The 17,892-nt window shown below is 36.3% G+C and overlaps 1 protein-coding gene across 2 annotated transcripts in view; it reads left to right on the top strand.

Moving 5' to 3' along the window:
* The first annotated feature begins 239 nt into the window (after nt 1-239).
* The window catches only part of sh3pxd2b (SH3 and PX domains 2B), a 61,615-nt gene continuing 43,962 nt past the window's right edge, over nt 240-17,892 (top strand). Inside the window, exons 1-2 of one of the 2 annotated variants that reach the window (XM_039688168.2) lie at nt 240-523; nt 7,894-7,974. In XM_039688168.2, coding sequence (XP_039544102.2) covers nt 452-523; nt 7,894-7,974 — 153 coding nt within the window. In that variant the 5' untranslated portion in view covers nt 240-451. The remainder of the gene's footprint in view (nt 524-7,893; nt 7,975-17,892) is intronic. The other variant, XM_039688169.2, reaches the window with a different exon arrangement.

Raw genomic sequence — 17,892 nt, 5'->3', positions numbered from 1 at the left:
ATTCATGAATATAAATATAGTCGTACTTGCATTCCCAGTAATCGTCTAGGCACGTAATCTAATTAATATGTATAAGGCAACCTTCACCATATTTGGAATAAACAATTCGGAAGCTGGCGAACGCTCGCTTACCAATGGCTACCCTTCAGCCAATCAGTGAGGGTTGTTGGGCGAACGTCGCGGTACGTATTTAATATTCATGAGCCAAGGAATCCCATAGTAGGTTTTGTGAATACGGTGGGCTTTAATTAAATTAGAGTCGGTGAGCTGGGATAGGCTGGGAGTTCACTCGGTCCAGACTGCAGGAAATCCGACGTGGACTATAAACCCGCAGAAACGGATAGACAAACAAGCGAATGACTATAAATCCATGCGGAAAACTTTATCCGATTTTCTGCTGTGGCTCTGAGGTTTTCGTGTATCTGTTTTTAGTCTGAGAGAGTGTTACAACATGCCACGGCGGACTGTACTAGAAGTAACTGTTCAAGACGTGCAAAAGAGGAGAAACCCCAACAAACACTATGTAAGTTGACACCGATTGACATCTCTAAATACTTGTAACGAACTTTTCCTAATGTTTTTTCTCCTAATGAAAGTGTCCAGGGATGTATTTTGCGAATGTTTTTCTGGTTGGTCTGAACAAAGAGGCTGGAGATGTGATCTGGAGGATCAAGTTACACACCAGCACAACACGCTCAAAGAGTTGATCTTTTACATGGATCTCTTTATTTCTGTTAGTGTTGCACAGTATTAAACTCCTCAAGTGTCAAGTAAAGTCTCCTGACAGCTGTGGGTAGTAAGGCATACTGCAGTGATAGGGTCAATCCAGATGTTTTCATATCTGCATAAATATAACAAAGACACTTATTAGTCTATTGGCTTGGACTGTATCTGTTTATATATATATATAATATATATATATATAGATATATATATATATAGATATATAGTTATATATATACATATGTGTGTGTAAAACTTGTCCTGTTCACCACACCCTTAAAGTTCTGAACACCCCCTAACCTCCTGCTATTGAATGCTGCCATTGGTTCGGCTTTTCCAGTCCAACAAAGCCAAAGTTTTGTGTATTTAAAAAAAAAAAATCTTTTTCAACTTAAGTTGGTATTATGTTTTGCTATAATTTGTGTTTTTAATGTTTTGGCTGAATAAGCTTGCTTATTACTGCTCACTTGACACATTTTTAAAAACTACTTAAAATGCATGTCAATCTGACCAACTCTGTGCTTTATAGCTCAAGGTTATCAGTTTGATTTATCATGTAGTTATATTCCCCAGATTTAGACCCTTTTGCTTTCTGTGCTTTGATACAGGGGTGAATTTCACTTAAAGGAGTAGTTCAGTTTTAAAAAAAAACTTTTGGTGATAATTTACTCACCCCCATGTCATCCAAGATGTCCATGACTTTCTTTCTTCAGTCGAAAAGAAATTAAGATTTTTGATGAAAACATTCCAGGATTTTTCTCTTTATAATGGACTTCATTGGGAACCAAACGGTTCAAGATCCAAATGAGAGTTTCAGTGCAGCTTCAAAGGGCTTTAAATGACACCAGACAATAAATAAAGCTGCACTGAAAGTGTCTTTTGGACCTTGAACCGTTTGGTTCCCATTGAAGTCCATTATATGGAGAAAAATCCTGGAATGTTTTCATCAAAAACCTTAATTTCTTTTCGACTGAAGAAAGAAAGATATGGACATCTTGGATGACATGGGGGTGAGTAAATTATCAGCAAAAGTTTTTTTTTTTTTAAGTGAACTTCTCCTTTAATTTATCAAATTGTCAAAGTCGTATTTCACTCCAAATATGAAAGTAATTTATCTAAAATGAAACCTCTAAGAATATTTAAATAGTTGATATTTATACATTACGGTTTTATTTGTTAAAAATGCTAAAAACATTTATATTACAATTAGTTGTTTCCTATATGACAGTAAAATGACTGTAAATAATGAGTAGCTAATTAGAATCCCATATTGTGAATGTTAAAAATAAATAATGTTGTTTTTATGTGATATTTAACTTCGACATGTTTTCAAAATTTTAATGCATATATGTGTAAATATTTAGACAATGTAGAAAAATCTGTTTAATCATATAAAACTAACAGTAAAATGCAGAAAATAGCCCAATTTTTTTTAAACTAAACTAACTATGGTTTTTTAACTATTAACTTGTTGACTACTGATTTATTTATATGGTTTGTAGGCCCCAAGCTGTCAAACATTCATTTAAACACATTTAATCCATTTATCCTGATAAATTTGTCTTCATTCAATCTTAGTCCAGAGTAAGTCGTATTGTAACGCACACCGCTGAAAATAAAATCTACAACACAAAAAAACTGAAGTTTGTTTAGGTGTGATGAAAGAGTGGTGGCAGTGACAGCGCTGACTATAATAATCACGTCAAGGACAGTGTTAGCTAGTGAAACTGTAGGTATAAAAACATAATATTAATCCAGTTATTCCCATTCTACTCTGTAATGCATGTTTTTATATGTCGAAAACTTATTTCACTATCTATTGACAGAAATGAATCCTGTGTGACCTAAATAATTAAGGGATAAAACCTACCCCTATACTGGGGATGAAATAAATGTGGAGGCAGGGAAATCCCGCTACTCCCGCATGTATGCATTTGATTTGACTGTCATTTTTACTCATAGTGAATTACTGTACATTTTAAAGAGATAGTTCACCCAAAAATGAAATTTATCCCATGATTTACTCACCCTCAATCCATCCTTAGGTGAAAATGAGTTTCTTCTTTCCACCAAACACAATCAGAGTTGTATATAAATTAGGGCTGTCAAACGATTAATCGCGATCAATTGCATCCAAAGTAAAAGTTTGAGTTTACATAATATATGTGGGTGCACTGTGTATAATTATTTTGTATATATATATAAATACACACACATGCATGTATATTTAAGATTTTTTATTTATGTATATATAAAATATTTATATAAAATATAGATTATATATAAATCTATATACAGTATATACATGAAAATATTTCTTAAATATATACTAGCATGTGTGTGTATTTATAAAATAATTCTACACAGTGCACCCACATATATTATGTAAACACAAACTTTTATTTTGGATGCGATTAATCGCAATTAATCGCAAATTTGACAGCCCTAATAAAAATATATCCTGGCTCTTCCAAACTTTATAATGGGAGTGAATGGTACCTTAGATTATGAAGGCCAAAGTGCATCCATCCATCATAAAAGTAATCCGTATGACTCCAGCAAAACCATGCGTTTTTTAGAAAAACATCCATAACTTTATAAACTAATCACTGGCTTCATGTAACGTCTGTACATGAGTCTACTTCCGGCGGAAGAGTGACCTCTGACCTGACGCATCCCATAGGATGTAGGAGTAGCGTAAGCTTCTCTCGCGGTTCAAACAAACTCAAGCTCCTGCCACACTTCTCTTTAAAAAATCGAATTCTTGACCAGTGTTTTATACGTCATGGTGGGGTCATAGGTCACACTCCTGCTGGAACTAGACTCGTGTATGGCCGTCTGTCAGAAGCCAGTGATTATAGTTCATAAAGTTATAAATATGGATATTTTTCTTACACATGCACTCTTATTAAGTCGTATGGATTTCTTTTATGATGTGGATGGATGCACTTTTTTGGGCTTCAAAATCTAAGGCACCATTCACTGCCATTATGAAGCTTGGAAGAGCCAGGATATTTTCTAATATAACTGATTGTGTTTGTCTGAAAGAAGAAACTCAGGTACACCTAGGATAGCTTGAGAATGAGTAAATTATGGGACAATTTAAATTTTGGCTGAACTAACCCTTTAAGTCTACATTTTGCCAGTAAATGTGCTCCCTGGTAATAAATCCCATGACCTTGATCTGTTTTGAGCATGTTGTACCAGTCGAGCTCCGGGAACACAAGTTAGTTTGTCATTTAAAGAAAAGTTAGAAGTTATTTTAGTCTTAGATTTACATTTGACTTGTACTCATTTAGCAGATGCTTTTATCAAAAGTGGCTTACAAAAGAGGAGAACAATAAAATAAATTAAAACAACATATAAGTGATGTGAGAAGTCCCAGTTAGTCTAGCACAGTTCACAAAGCAAGTCTTTAATAAATAGAATATAAAGGGTTATTATTAATGGGTCACTTTTCATTTCGGTTCTGCATTTGTGTTACTGTAATTTCTAGTTGGTATGAGTCACTCATTTTAAAAATAATGGAGCAGGCTTTACGTCATTCAGAACAAAACCACATGAACGCAACAGCTGCCCATGTGCAAGCAGAGTTGTGTACAATCTGATGGCATCCTCGGTAGCGTTTCTCTGAACAGCATGATCTAGGAAGCCACAATCGAAATCAGTGTTGTGAAGAGCCATTATAGACACCAGTTACCCTGAGAAAACTCTTAGCTAGTGTTGAATGCAAATCGATTACTATAAACAACTCTAATAGCCTGCGGCACACGCTCTATAAAACACTGTATCGAGTTACTGATACTGATCAATAAAGGGTGTGTGGAAAATCAACATTATTATAAATAAATATAGCTGCAAGCAGCAATGCCAGGGCCAAGCACAAAGAAGACGACAAAACATGCCAACATGTGTCAGACCAACTGCAGCAAGGAGCAATTGAAGACATTTAAAGATGAATTTTGGCAAAATGGCTTAAATTATAAATACAGTAACTTATAAAATGATTTAATGGTTTATCACTTTCGGTTTATCGGTTTATCAATTTCGATTTATCACTTTTCGGTTTATCGATTTAATGGTTTATCACTTATCGAACTAGCGGTTTTGAAGATATCGCCAAATGTTTTTTAAGCGCTAAATCGCAACGCTACACAAACCGTAAGACAAAACCTAGCATGTTTGGTATCTGTGGACTCGGCAACGATTCAGGAACTCGACAAGATGACTCCCGCAAAAATAAGTCAACCACAGCCAAAGTTATAAGTATTTAATTTCAGCACTAGGTGGCGCTGTATTTCTTTATTGCTGAAAGAAGCAGGTCATTGGTGAAGGCAGGACGTCTCTGGAGGATAGAGATCGAGTTACACATCAGCACAACATGCTCACAGAGTTGATCTTTTATTCTTTATTTCTGTTTTACTGTCGTATTAAACACGTAGGCCTGGTTTCACAGACAGGGTTTAGATTAAGCCCGGATTAGGCAATTGTGGCATTTAAGTAGCTGTTATAAACGTGCCTTAGAAACTAACATTTCAAATGTCGATGCGCAAAATCAAATATTTTTCCATGAATCTGTTTTTTAATGCCCTCAAATTTTAATGTAAAAATCTGTTTTGACAATATATTTTTGTTCCGCCCATTGGTTGGTATTTCAATCATTGTAATTTTGAGAGCAAATCCTGTATTTGTAATATGGATGTGACGTCCGAAACTTAGCAGCATGGAAAACAAAACTTTTATTCAAATTCTGAATGGATTATAAAGTTTGCAAAGAGCACTCCATTTATAATCACTTAAAAGCTGTAACATATCTAAGTTTATCGCTGAACGATTGAAAGATTTTAAAAGCTGTAACATATCTAAGGTTATCACAGAAAGATTAAAGATATGTATTTCACTTATCTTCACTGTAAAAAGAATAATCCTGTAAAAAATGGTGAACTGCTGCCAGCATCATACCATAACAATATGGTGTGTTACTGTTTTTAAAATTAACAGCTAAATACCGCATTGTCAGCTACAGTATAAAACTTTAATTTAATAGCTATATGCTGTAACACAAAAACAGTAACACACCGTATTGTTACGGTATGATGCTGGCAACCACAGCCGGCAGTAGTTTACCGTTTTTTTACAGGATAATTTTTTACAGTGAAACCAGGGGTCTACAATTTAGAAGGGACGCTAGGAACGTGTCCCCATAGATATCCATAATAAAGGATAGATGTCATCACTCTCTATCGTCATCACCGGCAGCCATCTTGTCACAGGCAAGCTGATGTAAGAAGAATGATCAGCACGAAAACAAATACTCTTATCTCGTTGAAATCTTGACAGATTTACAAACGGTGTGGTTTCTTACTAACGTTATTAACGTGGCTATAATTCTGGATGATTATTTATTTATATACTTATTATTCATAAGTGTGCAGTGTTATAACTACATCTCTGACGTTTTTAACAAACCAAACCATTTGAAAATTGGAAGAAAATTTAGCAAGTTATGGTTATTTAAGAAGTACATGCACCATTAAAACACAATGTTATGAGTGAGCGAGCTGCCTGTGGCAAGATGGCCACCAGGTGCGGAAGTTGACCTCCATTGCCCAGCAGCGCGGACGAGACATCTAGCCTTTATTATTTATTATTATTTTTATGGATATCTATGTGTGTCCCTACCAATATCCAGTGAAACTTATATATCCCTAGCAATAATCTCGATCAAAACTTAAAATATATAGATGTCCCCATCCCCACCAATTATTCAATTTCAAAACCAAACCAATGCCACTGGTTTTAACTATCCAAAAAATGAACCAAATGTGAACCAAATGGTCCATACAATTAGAATAACAAAGCAACAGTTATTTCTCAGGAACTTCTTGTGGATTGTGGGATCTCCATTGGGAGGAGGTCCTACAGTATGTATTGTTTGTAGCCCTCAGTCTTCAGGTATAAATCGTCTCCCACAGATAGAAATCTGGGAGAAGATAAGATGCTTGAAGGCCGACATGCTAACGTCGCTGCTGAAGAACGTTGTGACATTACTACCATCAATAAACTCTTTTCCTCGCAAGAAATCTGGCCAAGCTTACTTATTTTATGTTTTAGAGACACTTTTCATCTCGCATTTCAGAACTGCGTGATATAAACCAGTTATAAAGTCAAAACTGTGAGATAAAAAGTTGCAATTACCTATTCTGTGGTTTCCATAGCCTAACTGTGATTAGTTCTGTTCATTAGCTGGGACGGGACTTTAATTTTATAGGGTCCCTCTGCTGTGTGTTGCTGACTGAGCTGAAATAATGAACCAACGAACTAAACCATTTGTAGGGATGAGAGAGAGAGGAGCTATTTGGAAATCTTCTTTAAACTGCTAGCTTAGCTTACAAAAAAAGATGGCTGACACTATGTGTACATTCTGTAAGTGAGATCCCACCCTCTATGGGCGGGTTGAGAACATGCGGGACAGACCCTACTACTGACTGTGTCAAAATGATGATTTTTATCCCATCAGAGCATTTTTTCCAGACCAAAAAATACATAAATGGTCTCGAGGGGATATGAGGGTGGAAAACACGGTGATACTACAGGTTTCCTACCAATACAAAGCTTAATGCTAAATCCTCAAGTATACCTTTAAATGATGAGCTCCTAGGTGGGGTTGCATTAAAGTTCAACTAAAAATTTAAATTCAGTCATGATGTTGTTTTGAAACCAAATGGCATTCTCTTGTGGATTGCTAAAGACGAGATAATAAAGAATTGCACTGGTTGCTGTTCTCTATGCTGTGTTGATGAAGGGACTGCACCTCAAAAAGCTTCAAAATTACCATGAAAGTATAATTAAAGTGAAAGTGTCTTCTGTCTTTTGGAGCCAAACTGTCTTTGTATGAGGAATAAACCAAAATTCAGTCATTATTACATGCTAAAGTTTTCCTCCAGTTGGCTGTCAACCACTGCAACCAACTCAAATCAATGAGTGAATTAGTCTGATTCATGAACCGATCGTTTAGATTTGAGTCACACCAAAGACACGTTCAGTGTGTGATGACTTGGTTTTAGTCAAAGCTGTCACATGGCTTCAGATTGAATGATAGAGACAATTTTTAATCCATAAACTGTTAATGTGGGTTAACTCTCTTTTTCTTTCCTTTTTTTACTGTAGGTTTACATTATCAAGGTGGCTTGGTCTGATGGCAGCACTGAGAACATTTTCAGGCGCTACAGTAAATTCTTCGACCTTCAGGTGAGTTGTGTTCTAGTTCTAGTACTAGTTAGGCCTACATTATACTAATGTGATCATAAACATGTGAATGAAAATATAATGAATCCAAATATTAGCATCCTCTTTGTTAACATTAAGCATAATGGAAAGCTTGATGTCATGTGCAGAACTAAAAGCTTAGTAGTTCAACATGGATTTCACTGATGGCCACAGAATTGCTGAAGTTTATGTGGCAGGAATTCAGTGGTGCAACAGGAAAAGCCATCATCATATTCATAGCTCTGTTCGAGAAAACAGTGTAGAAACTTACTTATGCTATAGGCTAATTTGAGTATGCTTAGGGTTAGGGTTAGGGTTAGGTTTGACCGGTGAACTGGATTTTGGCCTGTTGGTGGAAGTCTGCCCTTTCCAATATGGCGGTATCAGCATTTAAATCGTGGCGTTTACTTTTTGTTTGTTAGGTTTTTCGCTCTAGGAAAACTGCAGCCGATTGTTTGCATGTTGGTCATTTGGTTTATGGTCAGATTGGCCTCATTAAGATCCTGATAGGCTATGTACCAGTGTTTCAGACGTCATCAAAATTAAAGTTAACTTTATATTAACTTAAAATTATTTATATTTGCTTATAAAGAAATAGTTCCTCCTGAAACAACAAGAAACGACATTCCTCCTGGGTTAGTGACATAACCAACCATAAAGTTTACATAAACCCCGCCCCCGGGAACGCGATTTATAGATTATTACTGTATGACAGAATATGCTAATCAACGACTAGAAGATAACTACACATAATAAGCTAAATAAATACGGTAACGCTTCATTTTACAGTGTACTTACAGTATACTTACCTAGAAAGTACTGGCTAATATAAGGTAAGTACATGGAATAGGTTCAGGATTAGTACTAGTTAACCCAGTAATTGTAGTTACTAAAATAGGTACATAGTATTTACATGGGTAACTGGACTGTAAAAGGAAGCGTTATTATAAATTCATCAACTAACATTTCAGAAATGTCCTGTTGCATTCTCCTTTTTGAGTATCTCCATTATTGTCTGACTCTCCAACTTTGAAATTTTCAGTGCATGTCTGTGTGAGGTAAAAGGACACAAGCTGTTGTAGCTCCGCCCCCTGTGCTGGGAGCAGCAGCTCATTTGCATTTAAAGGGACTGATACAAAAACTGTGCGTTTTTTTCCCCCTTCAAAAAGTGACTATTTGAACCATGCTATACAAAAATATCTAAATACAAATAACATTTTGAGCTAAAACTCCACATACTTGACATACATCTTGTGAAAAGGGCATTATACCATCACTTTAACAAAGAGGCTAAGTTTAAGGTCCAAAGACTGCACGTGTACCTGAATAATAGACTATATTAATACTAATATCTAAAATCTGAACTTCTTTTTGCTGGTGTACATATGTGTTGACACTTCTTCTCTCCAACTATAGGAGCCAAAAACTTGCAAACAGTTTATAACGGAAACCCTCTATTATTAGAAACACTTACCACAACTGAAGCTACTCACTAAATTTGGACAATTGGTCAGAAATCCCCACTGGGAGGTTTGCCACAGCTTCCTGAAAATGTTACTGGATCTTTTTCCTGATGGGCAATTCCACAGAAATGTGACCCATACCATGGAGAAATCAGATTTTTAGCAAATGAATAAAAGCCCTTCAAATAATTCATAGGTCTGAAAATGTTAACTGTAGCGGTATAATGGATTACAAGAGGTGTGCATCAATATTAATTTCCATACAGCCATGTTTTCATAAGTAACATTTATAAAAAGCTAAGTTAAATGAAGTTCCCTTTCGAGGGAACTCAACACCACGTCAGATCAGCGCTATGGGAACGCCTCTGCGTGGGCCAGTGTCTGAAGCGTGTGTGCCAACAAACCAATGAAATTGACCTTGAAATAGTCAGGTCACGAATGGTAATCGAGTCAGTGAGGCTATAAATAGACGTTCAAACGTATCATCATCTTCTTCGTCTTTAGGAAGCCTCTTTGTTTGATGTGTGTGTGTGTCATTGTTTGTCCTTAGATTCCATCGGTTAGGAGTACTTATGGCAAGTAAAGCATTTAAAAGATGTGTGCCTCCTTGCACACACTTTCTGGCAGAGGACGATACACACGATTTGTGTTTTGGGACACACAACCTTTGTTTGGGAGAGGTCTGATCTCTTGAGAGAGGTGGCTGCCCATATTGTGAGTGTTTTACCCTAAAAAAAACTCTGCTCTTGCTGGGATCTCTTTGATGATGATGGAAGCCTGTGGTTTAGGTCCTGCAGATGCTAAGGCAGGTCAAGCTCTGAGTTCTGAAAGATCTGAGACGGGAATTCCCATTTCTCAGTCGGCACCCGCTAACTCAGGAGTTGTCAGGGCAGACGTGAAAGCCTGCTCTGTGGCTTCTTCCAGTCTGCCTGAGAACATAATAATGGCCCGAACTGACTTTGAGGAGTCTAATGTGTTTGAAGTTGAGGTGGAAACAATTCCTTCTTTAGCTCTAAGTGCCACCAAACGGCCGGTGTTATTGGCGTTCTATGGTTGAACCTTTCGGGGATCAGGCAGAGAGATAAAATGACTCTTCTGGACTGCCTGGTTTTGCCATTTGGCCTCTTTGGCACTGCAGTTGAGAGTAGCCGAGAGGTTCAATTGGCTGCATTCAATATGTATGTCCTCATGATGGCTACAAAAGAGCCTCCAGACCCCAACCTAGCACCAGAGTTTGAAGAAATGGTCAGAAGGCTATCTTCCAGGAGGGATCCGAGAGAGTCTTAGATATAAAGAGATGGACCTCATCTTGAGATGTTTTATGGCCCCCATTGGGGTGGAGGTGACAATTGGACGTAGACATACAGGGGTCGGACAATGAAACTGAAACACCTGGTTTTACAACACAATAATTTGTTAGAATGGTGAGGGCCTCATTTTGCATCCAAATACAGCACCAATTCATCTTGGGAATGACAGATAGAAGTCCTTCACAGTGACCAGAGGGATTATGAGCCGTTCCTCTTCCAGAACAGTGTCCAGGTCACTATATGATGCTGGTGGACTCGCTCCTCCAAAACACCTCAATAATATTTAGATCTGGTGACTGTGCATGTTCAACGTCACTTTCATCTTCATCAAACCCTTCTGTCACAAGTCTTGCTGTGTGTGTTGGTGCATGATCATGCTGATACACGGTTTGAGCATCAGGTGCTCATGATCCTCCAGAAGGGTTTGGTAGTCCTCGGCAGTGTCGTGTCCATCAAATACAATCAGGATTGTCATGATATTGGAGCTCAAACCATCACTGATCCACCCGTGCTTCACTCTGAAGATTGGCCGCCAGGCATATAGATGTGAAACCTCCGACATTGGCCAGTGTTTCAGTTTCATTGCCAACCCCTGTAGCTTGTTGCAGAATTTTTCCAGTGCTGGAGGAAAAAGGTGGATTTATAAGCAGAGAGATGGGAGAATCCTCATTTAGTTTTTTGACTGCCTCCTCAGGACTGTGCTTGAGGTGAGAGTGTACACTTCCTTGTTGCCTTTGTTGTACGCTCCTTTACGGAGTGGCGACAGAGTTAAGATAATCGATTGAGAACCTGGAGATAGTAACGGTGCAATAGCCAGTTGGGAGATCCCATGGTTTTAATCATGTTAGTAGTTTTTTTATTTATTCTTTTGCCTCCCTGCTTTCGGAAATGAGTATAGTCCGAGGATGGTAGAGCCATAAGTAACCCACCTCCATGGAAGCTGTTGGTGGATGTATGTATAGCTGAGGCCTCTCTAGCTCCCGATAAAGTAATTTACAGCACTGGAGCTTGAAGTGAGAGTATGAATGTAGAAGCATCAATTTCAATGCCCTTCCTCAGAGTTGGCAAGGGACTGCGTAGACAAATAGGTACAATGCCACACGGCTTGTCCCTTGAAGGCCGGAGGTATGAGCCTTTAAGATGACGCCCCAGTGAAGGGAATGGATAAGTAGAGAACGCTACTCTTCTTGTTGCCCCTCCGACAGGTCTAGCTCGGAGGTGATCGTGCAGGCTGGGTTCGGCTCGGTTGCAAGAATACCTGCCCTCTTCCATTGAAGTTGTTAGAGATGCACCAATATGAACATTTTGGCCAAAACCGATAACCGATAATTCTTTATATTTCAAAGCCGATAACCTATATATTGGCCGATAAATTTAAATTTAAATTTGTATATAATTTTTGAGATCCTGGGGCCAGTTGTTCAAAACATTTAATCTGGATCAAAATGATCCGGATTTGGAAATCCCATCTTTTCCTATCCAGGATCAGGCAATCCGTCTTACTTTTATGCCGGTTTTTAAAAGCAACTTTGGACTGGATCACCGTGATCCAGATACACAGTTTTCAAGATTACCAAATCCGGATTACCAGTGTTCTAAATGGGACAAGATATCACAATGTGGGCAACCAGCTATGCAAAGAACAGGTAGAAGAGCCAACATTGGGGTCACTGTACGTGTTTCTTATTTTGAGGCAAAGCACAAATGGGGACAAGATAATTTGTATTTTATTTTTACTTTACTGCACTGAATAGCTTAATTGTTAGCCTATGTCTACTTTATCACTGTTACAACGGTTACACAAGTCAAGTGCAAAATATAAATAAAAGTATGCACTAAATGATACAAATGTATTATTTGACCAATTTTAAAGTTTTCCTACGTTTTCTTCCTGAAATCCACCTTTAAATCCTACCCCCTGTTGGGATCAGGATAATCCTGTTTTTTTGGATCAAAGTTATCCAAATCCCAATGACAAGTTTTGAACAACACAAACTGAAGGTTTGATCCAGATTAAAACTAGGATTGGATTCTCTGATCTAATCTGATTTCAGATTCCTTCTGTCCCTTTTGAACAACCCATTTTCAAGATTTGATCCAATCCGATAACCAAAATCCGATCAGCTTACCTTTGAACAACTGGCCCCTGGTTACAAAAACAAACGTCACCATTAAAAGCCTTGTCCCCGGCACACAATTTTAATGATGTTCTCATTATAATTTTATGTAGCCTATATGTCAGACTACCGTATTTTCCTTTTTGAAGGGATTCCAATCATATTTAAAGCAATTAAACACCATCATGTTGAACAGTGCACATCTGAAGTGTCTCAGCTGAAGGAAATAATCCATTATGTATTGGCTTTAATATATCGGCCAAATTTTCTTATCGGGCCGATAACGATAACACTTTTAAAGAACATATATCGGTACCGATATGGTGGCCGATATATCATGTATCTCTAGAAGTTGTTGGTGGTCGAGTTCCACTTCCTCTGCTGTCCTCTTCAGCATTGTGATCAGGCTGGAGGTGAAGGTGAACAGCAGTAGAGTTCGAGGTGTTGCAGTTTACTCTGAGTACAGTAGCAACCTGCACTTTTCTATTGAAGTTGTTGACGGTCGTGATTTTGGTGTTGTTTCCTCTCGGTTTAGCGGTTAGATGTGTTTATCTATGTAAGGATTGGATTCTATTAATGACCCCCATAATGAAGAAAAGGGAACTATCCTTTCCTTCCTGGACTTAGAATGTGCTTATTCACATCCTTTGGGCAGGCATTTGGCAGTATGGTGGCATTGGTATTGACGTTCCCATAGCAATCTGGTGCAGTGTTGAATTCCCTTGAAAGAGAAGGTCTTAGGGTTATGGATGGATGTAACGCCGGTTCCCTGAGAAACGGAATGATACCATACAGTTTTTGTGGAAATCGGTATTTTACTAAAATGCTATAGATAGAGCTTGACGTCTACTGTACCCAGCATATCCAAGGTTAAGTTTGGTGGTGTTCCTTCTTTATGTTAAATGGACAAGACACTTACAGTCACTTCATATTAAATCACATGGTTATGATGAAGTGGAGAAATAAATAAAAAAATCTCATTTATTTACCAAGATGATTCATTTAAATACCTAACCACTGAAATAAATAATAATTAGGGCTGTCAAACGATTAATCGCGATTAATCGCATCCAAAATAAAAGTTTGTGTTTACATAATATATGTGGGTGCACTGTGTATAATTAATTTGTAAATATATATATAAATACACACACATGCATGCATGTTAAAAAATATAAAAAATATTATTTATATATAAAATATTTATATTTATATAATATAAATTATATATAAATATATATACAGTATATACATGAAAATATTTCTTAAATATATACAAGCATATGTGTGTATTTATATGTATATATATACCGGTATATAATAATTATATAATAATTAAAAATAATAATTATTACACTGTGCACCCACATATATTATGTAAGAACAAACTTTTATTTTGGATGCAATTAATCGCGATTAATTGTTTGACAGCCTAATAATAATAAATTAAACTTAAAGTAAAATAATTTTTCGTGATCATTTTGTCACAGATTGTGATTTAGAAATGCAATATAATAATATAGTTAACTTCATCCTATCTTCAGTACTGCATTTAAACAAGTGGTGTTTGAATATAAACAAATAGTTGTCATTTACTGCCATGGGCTGACTCATTTTTATTCCTTCCTTTTTGTCTCTATCATATGACGCATGTGACTGCTTTGGTGACGATTTCCTCAACTTTCCCTCATTGCTCTCACTCTCTGCCACTTATCTTTCTTCCATGGAGAAGCATGAGTTGTTGAGAAACTAGTGCTGATGCAGCACATAGCAGTGATGAGGAGAATAAATACGACAACCACTAATGTATTTCAGTAGTGAATCAGATCGGATGATAGTCGTCTGAATGTGGTTACGCTGTTTCAGTTTTTTCTCTGTATTTGGTGGTTTTGCAAATGGTGGAACATACATTTTTTATTCATACCACAATGTTTGGGATTAATTTTAAATCAATTTTATCAGATAACATCAGTTCAGGACACAGAGTATTCTTTAGCATACTTTTAAAAAAGTTTAAGATAATTTAGTTAAGAATTTCAGTAAGTGCTAAACGAATGTAATGTTTTCCGAGACTCAGTTGCATGCTATTTACAATTGCATACAAATTTATTATAGAATGCGAGTAGTTCAATCCACTTAAGCAGGACTTGAGTGCATCTATATGTCATTTGTACTTCCATTGTCTTTGAAATATGGTTAAAGTTTGTTCTGACGAATGTACTGACGAGCATTAAGGGTAAACTAAAATTACTTAGGCTCAATATAAACTAGAAAATATATAAATCACGTAAACACACATCGAGTTGCAATTCGCTACAATTAAGACACTCACATACATTACAGTTAAAATTAAACAACACATCAAAATCATTTTTGAAGCATGAGTCATGACAAAGGATTATGTTTTAAAAGGTTCTCTAAAGGAAAATCTGTAATTTGACATTACCATGTGCTCTTTTTAAGTGTGTTAAGAAATATAGGCTCACTTTATTTTACAGTGTCTATCTACTATTGAAATAACAATTTATGCTTAATTACATGCAACTAACCCTGAATCAAACCCTAACCCTGTGCTAATTAATATTACCCCGTATTTAAATGTATAGTTGCACTGTAACGTGAACACCTTAAAATAAATTGTAACCAAACATAGTCATGAAAGTCTACTCTGTTTAAATACCTATAAGTGGCCTTTTATTTCCTTAATATTATATTATCTGCAATTACTTTTAAGATTTAAAGTACACAAGTGGATTGGGTTTCTGGTAAATTTATGCAAAAGATGGTAGAAGTAAAGTAAATGTAAGGTTTATCGATCAGTAATTCTGATGAGTATAATTAGACCTATTTTTGTTTCAAATGTACTAGGTACCTCCTCCTATTTTGTTCATTGTATGTTATTTATTTATTTATTTATTATTATTATTATTATCTGTGGGGTTTTTTTCGTTGTTGACATAAAATTCTAAAAAAATGAAAGTTTAAAAGTACACAAGTGCACTTTGAATCCAATTAAGTGCACATCTTTTTCACAAGGGACACTTGCAGTAAAAATCTACTCGTTCTTAATTATAACGTTCTCCACATTTTAGAATAGTGGGCCAGTTGTTCAAAGGTAATCTGATCGGATTTTGGTTATCGGATTGGATCAAATCTTGAAAATGGGTTGTTCAAAAGGGAAAGAAGGAATCTGAAATCAGATTAGGTCAGAGAATCCAATCCTAGTTTTAATCTGGATCAAACCTTCAGTTTGTGTTGTTCAAAACTTGTCAGTGGGATTTGGATAACTTTGATCCAAAAAAACAGGATTATCCTGATCCCAACAGGGGGTAGGATTTCAAGGTGGATTTCAGTAAGAAAATGTAGGAAAACTTTAAAATTGGTCAAATAATACATTTGTATCATTTAGTGCATACTTTTATTTATATTTTGCACTTGACTTGTGTAACCATTGTAAAAGTGATAAAGTAGACGTATTCAGTATAGTAAAGTAAAAATAAAATAAAAATTATCTTGTCCCCATTTGTGCTTTGCCTCAAAATAAGAAACACGTACAGTGACCCCAATGTTGGCTCTTCTACCTGTTCTTTGCATAGCTGGTTGCCCACATTGTGATATGTTGTGCCATTTAGAGCACTGGTAATCCGGATTTGGTAATCTTGAAAACTGTGAATCTGGATTGATCCAGTCCAATGTTGCTTTGAAAAACCGGCATAAAAGTAAGACGGATTGCCTGATCCTGGATAGGAAAAAGTGGGATTTCCAAAGCTGGATCATTTTGATCCAGATTAAATGTTTTGAACAACTGGCCCAGTAGTATAAATATTACGAAATGCCAGAAATAGAGGTTAGGGTTGTTATGATTCTAACCTTAGTTTTAAAAGTCATATAAAAAACTCAGTAATAAATTAAAATTTAATTTGATGAACTATAAACATATTAGAAATTCACTATCTACGGAAGCCTCAAGCACATTCCTTAATACTATGATTGTTTCACATCTTTTGTATTGCATGTCTAGTTGGTCTCAGGCGTGTAAAACCTCGCTAAAGTTTCTTGAATCTTTATACAAAAGGGCTATAAAAATTCATGATAAAAAGTCTCGCTACTACCATCATTGTAAAGTACTAAGTAAATATAACATTTTAAATTTTGAAAATCTTATTAAATATAATCAAATTTCTTCTTTATTTAAAATTATCCATAACATCGCTGCACCTCCTTTAAGAAAATTTGTGACACTAAATTCGGAGAGAAATTGTAGAACCACACGGTCGACAGTTAGAGGAGAGTGCAGCGTTCCAAAACGCAGAACCACATATGGTCAACAATCTTTTTCTTATAAAGCAGTGAGCCTTTGGAATACTCTTCCAAATGAAATTATCTCTTGTACTAACTACAGCACATTTACACGCCTGACCAAACAGTGGTTATTAACAAATCAAACCTGTACGCACTGAATGACTGTGATACGAATGATGCAAACTGTGAATGAATGAGTTAAAGATTCTTGTAGTGGAGAGTGTTCTATGATATGAGTAAAGTGATGCTTCTGTGTTCGAATCAACTGTGTATTATAATTCTGTATATAATTTTTAATTGTTGTAAGTATACCATCAACCTGTCCAGGGACTGCAGGCGGAAATTAGCATATTTTTTGCTATAACCTGGCACATGTCATCTCTTCTTTCTTAGATCAATGATTTTTTGTGCATTGTCCCTGATCAAATAAAATAAATTCATTCATTCATTCATTATGTTGTGAACAAAAAGTTCAAACAGACTCAAACCTATAGTATATTTAAGCTGCGACTGTATAGCTCTGCACAATCTGGACACCATACCTACCAACCAGTTTTGTAAAAGAAATGTGTTGACACATTTTATGTTTGCCCACAAAACTCACTTTAAAGCATTTGAAGTTTTTGAGATCATGATAAACATGAATTCCTCTGTATGTCAGCTGCTTACTTGTCCAAACAGCTCAAGTTGTGCTGAACACTAGCTCAG

Source organism: Pimephales promelas, chromosome 19 (assembly GCF_988280905.1).
Source record: "Pimephales promelas chromosome 19, fPimPro1.hap1.1, whole genome shotgun sequence".
Taxonomy (NCBI): domain Eukaryota; kingdom Metazoa; phylum Chordata; class Actinopteri; order Cypriniformes; family Leuciscidae; genus Pimephales; species Pimephales promelas.
Note: the sequence above shows the minus strand (reverse complement) of the source record. Positions and strands in the feature narration are given on the sequence as shown.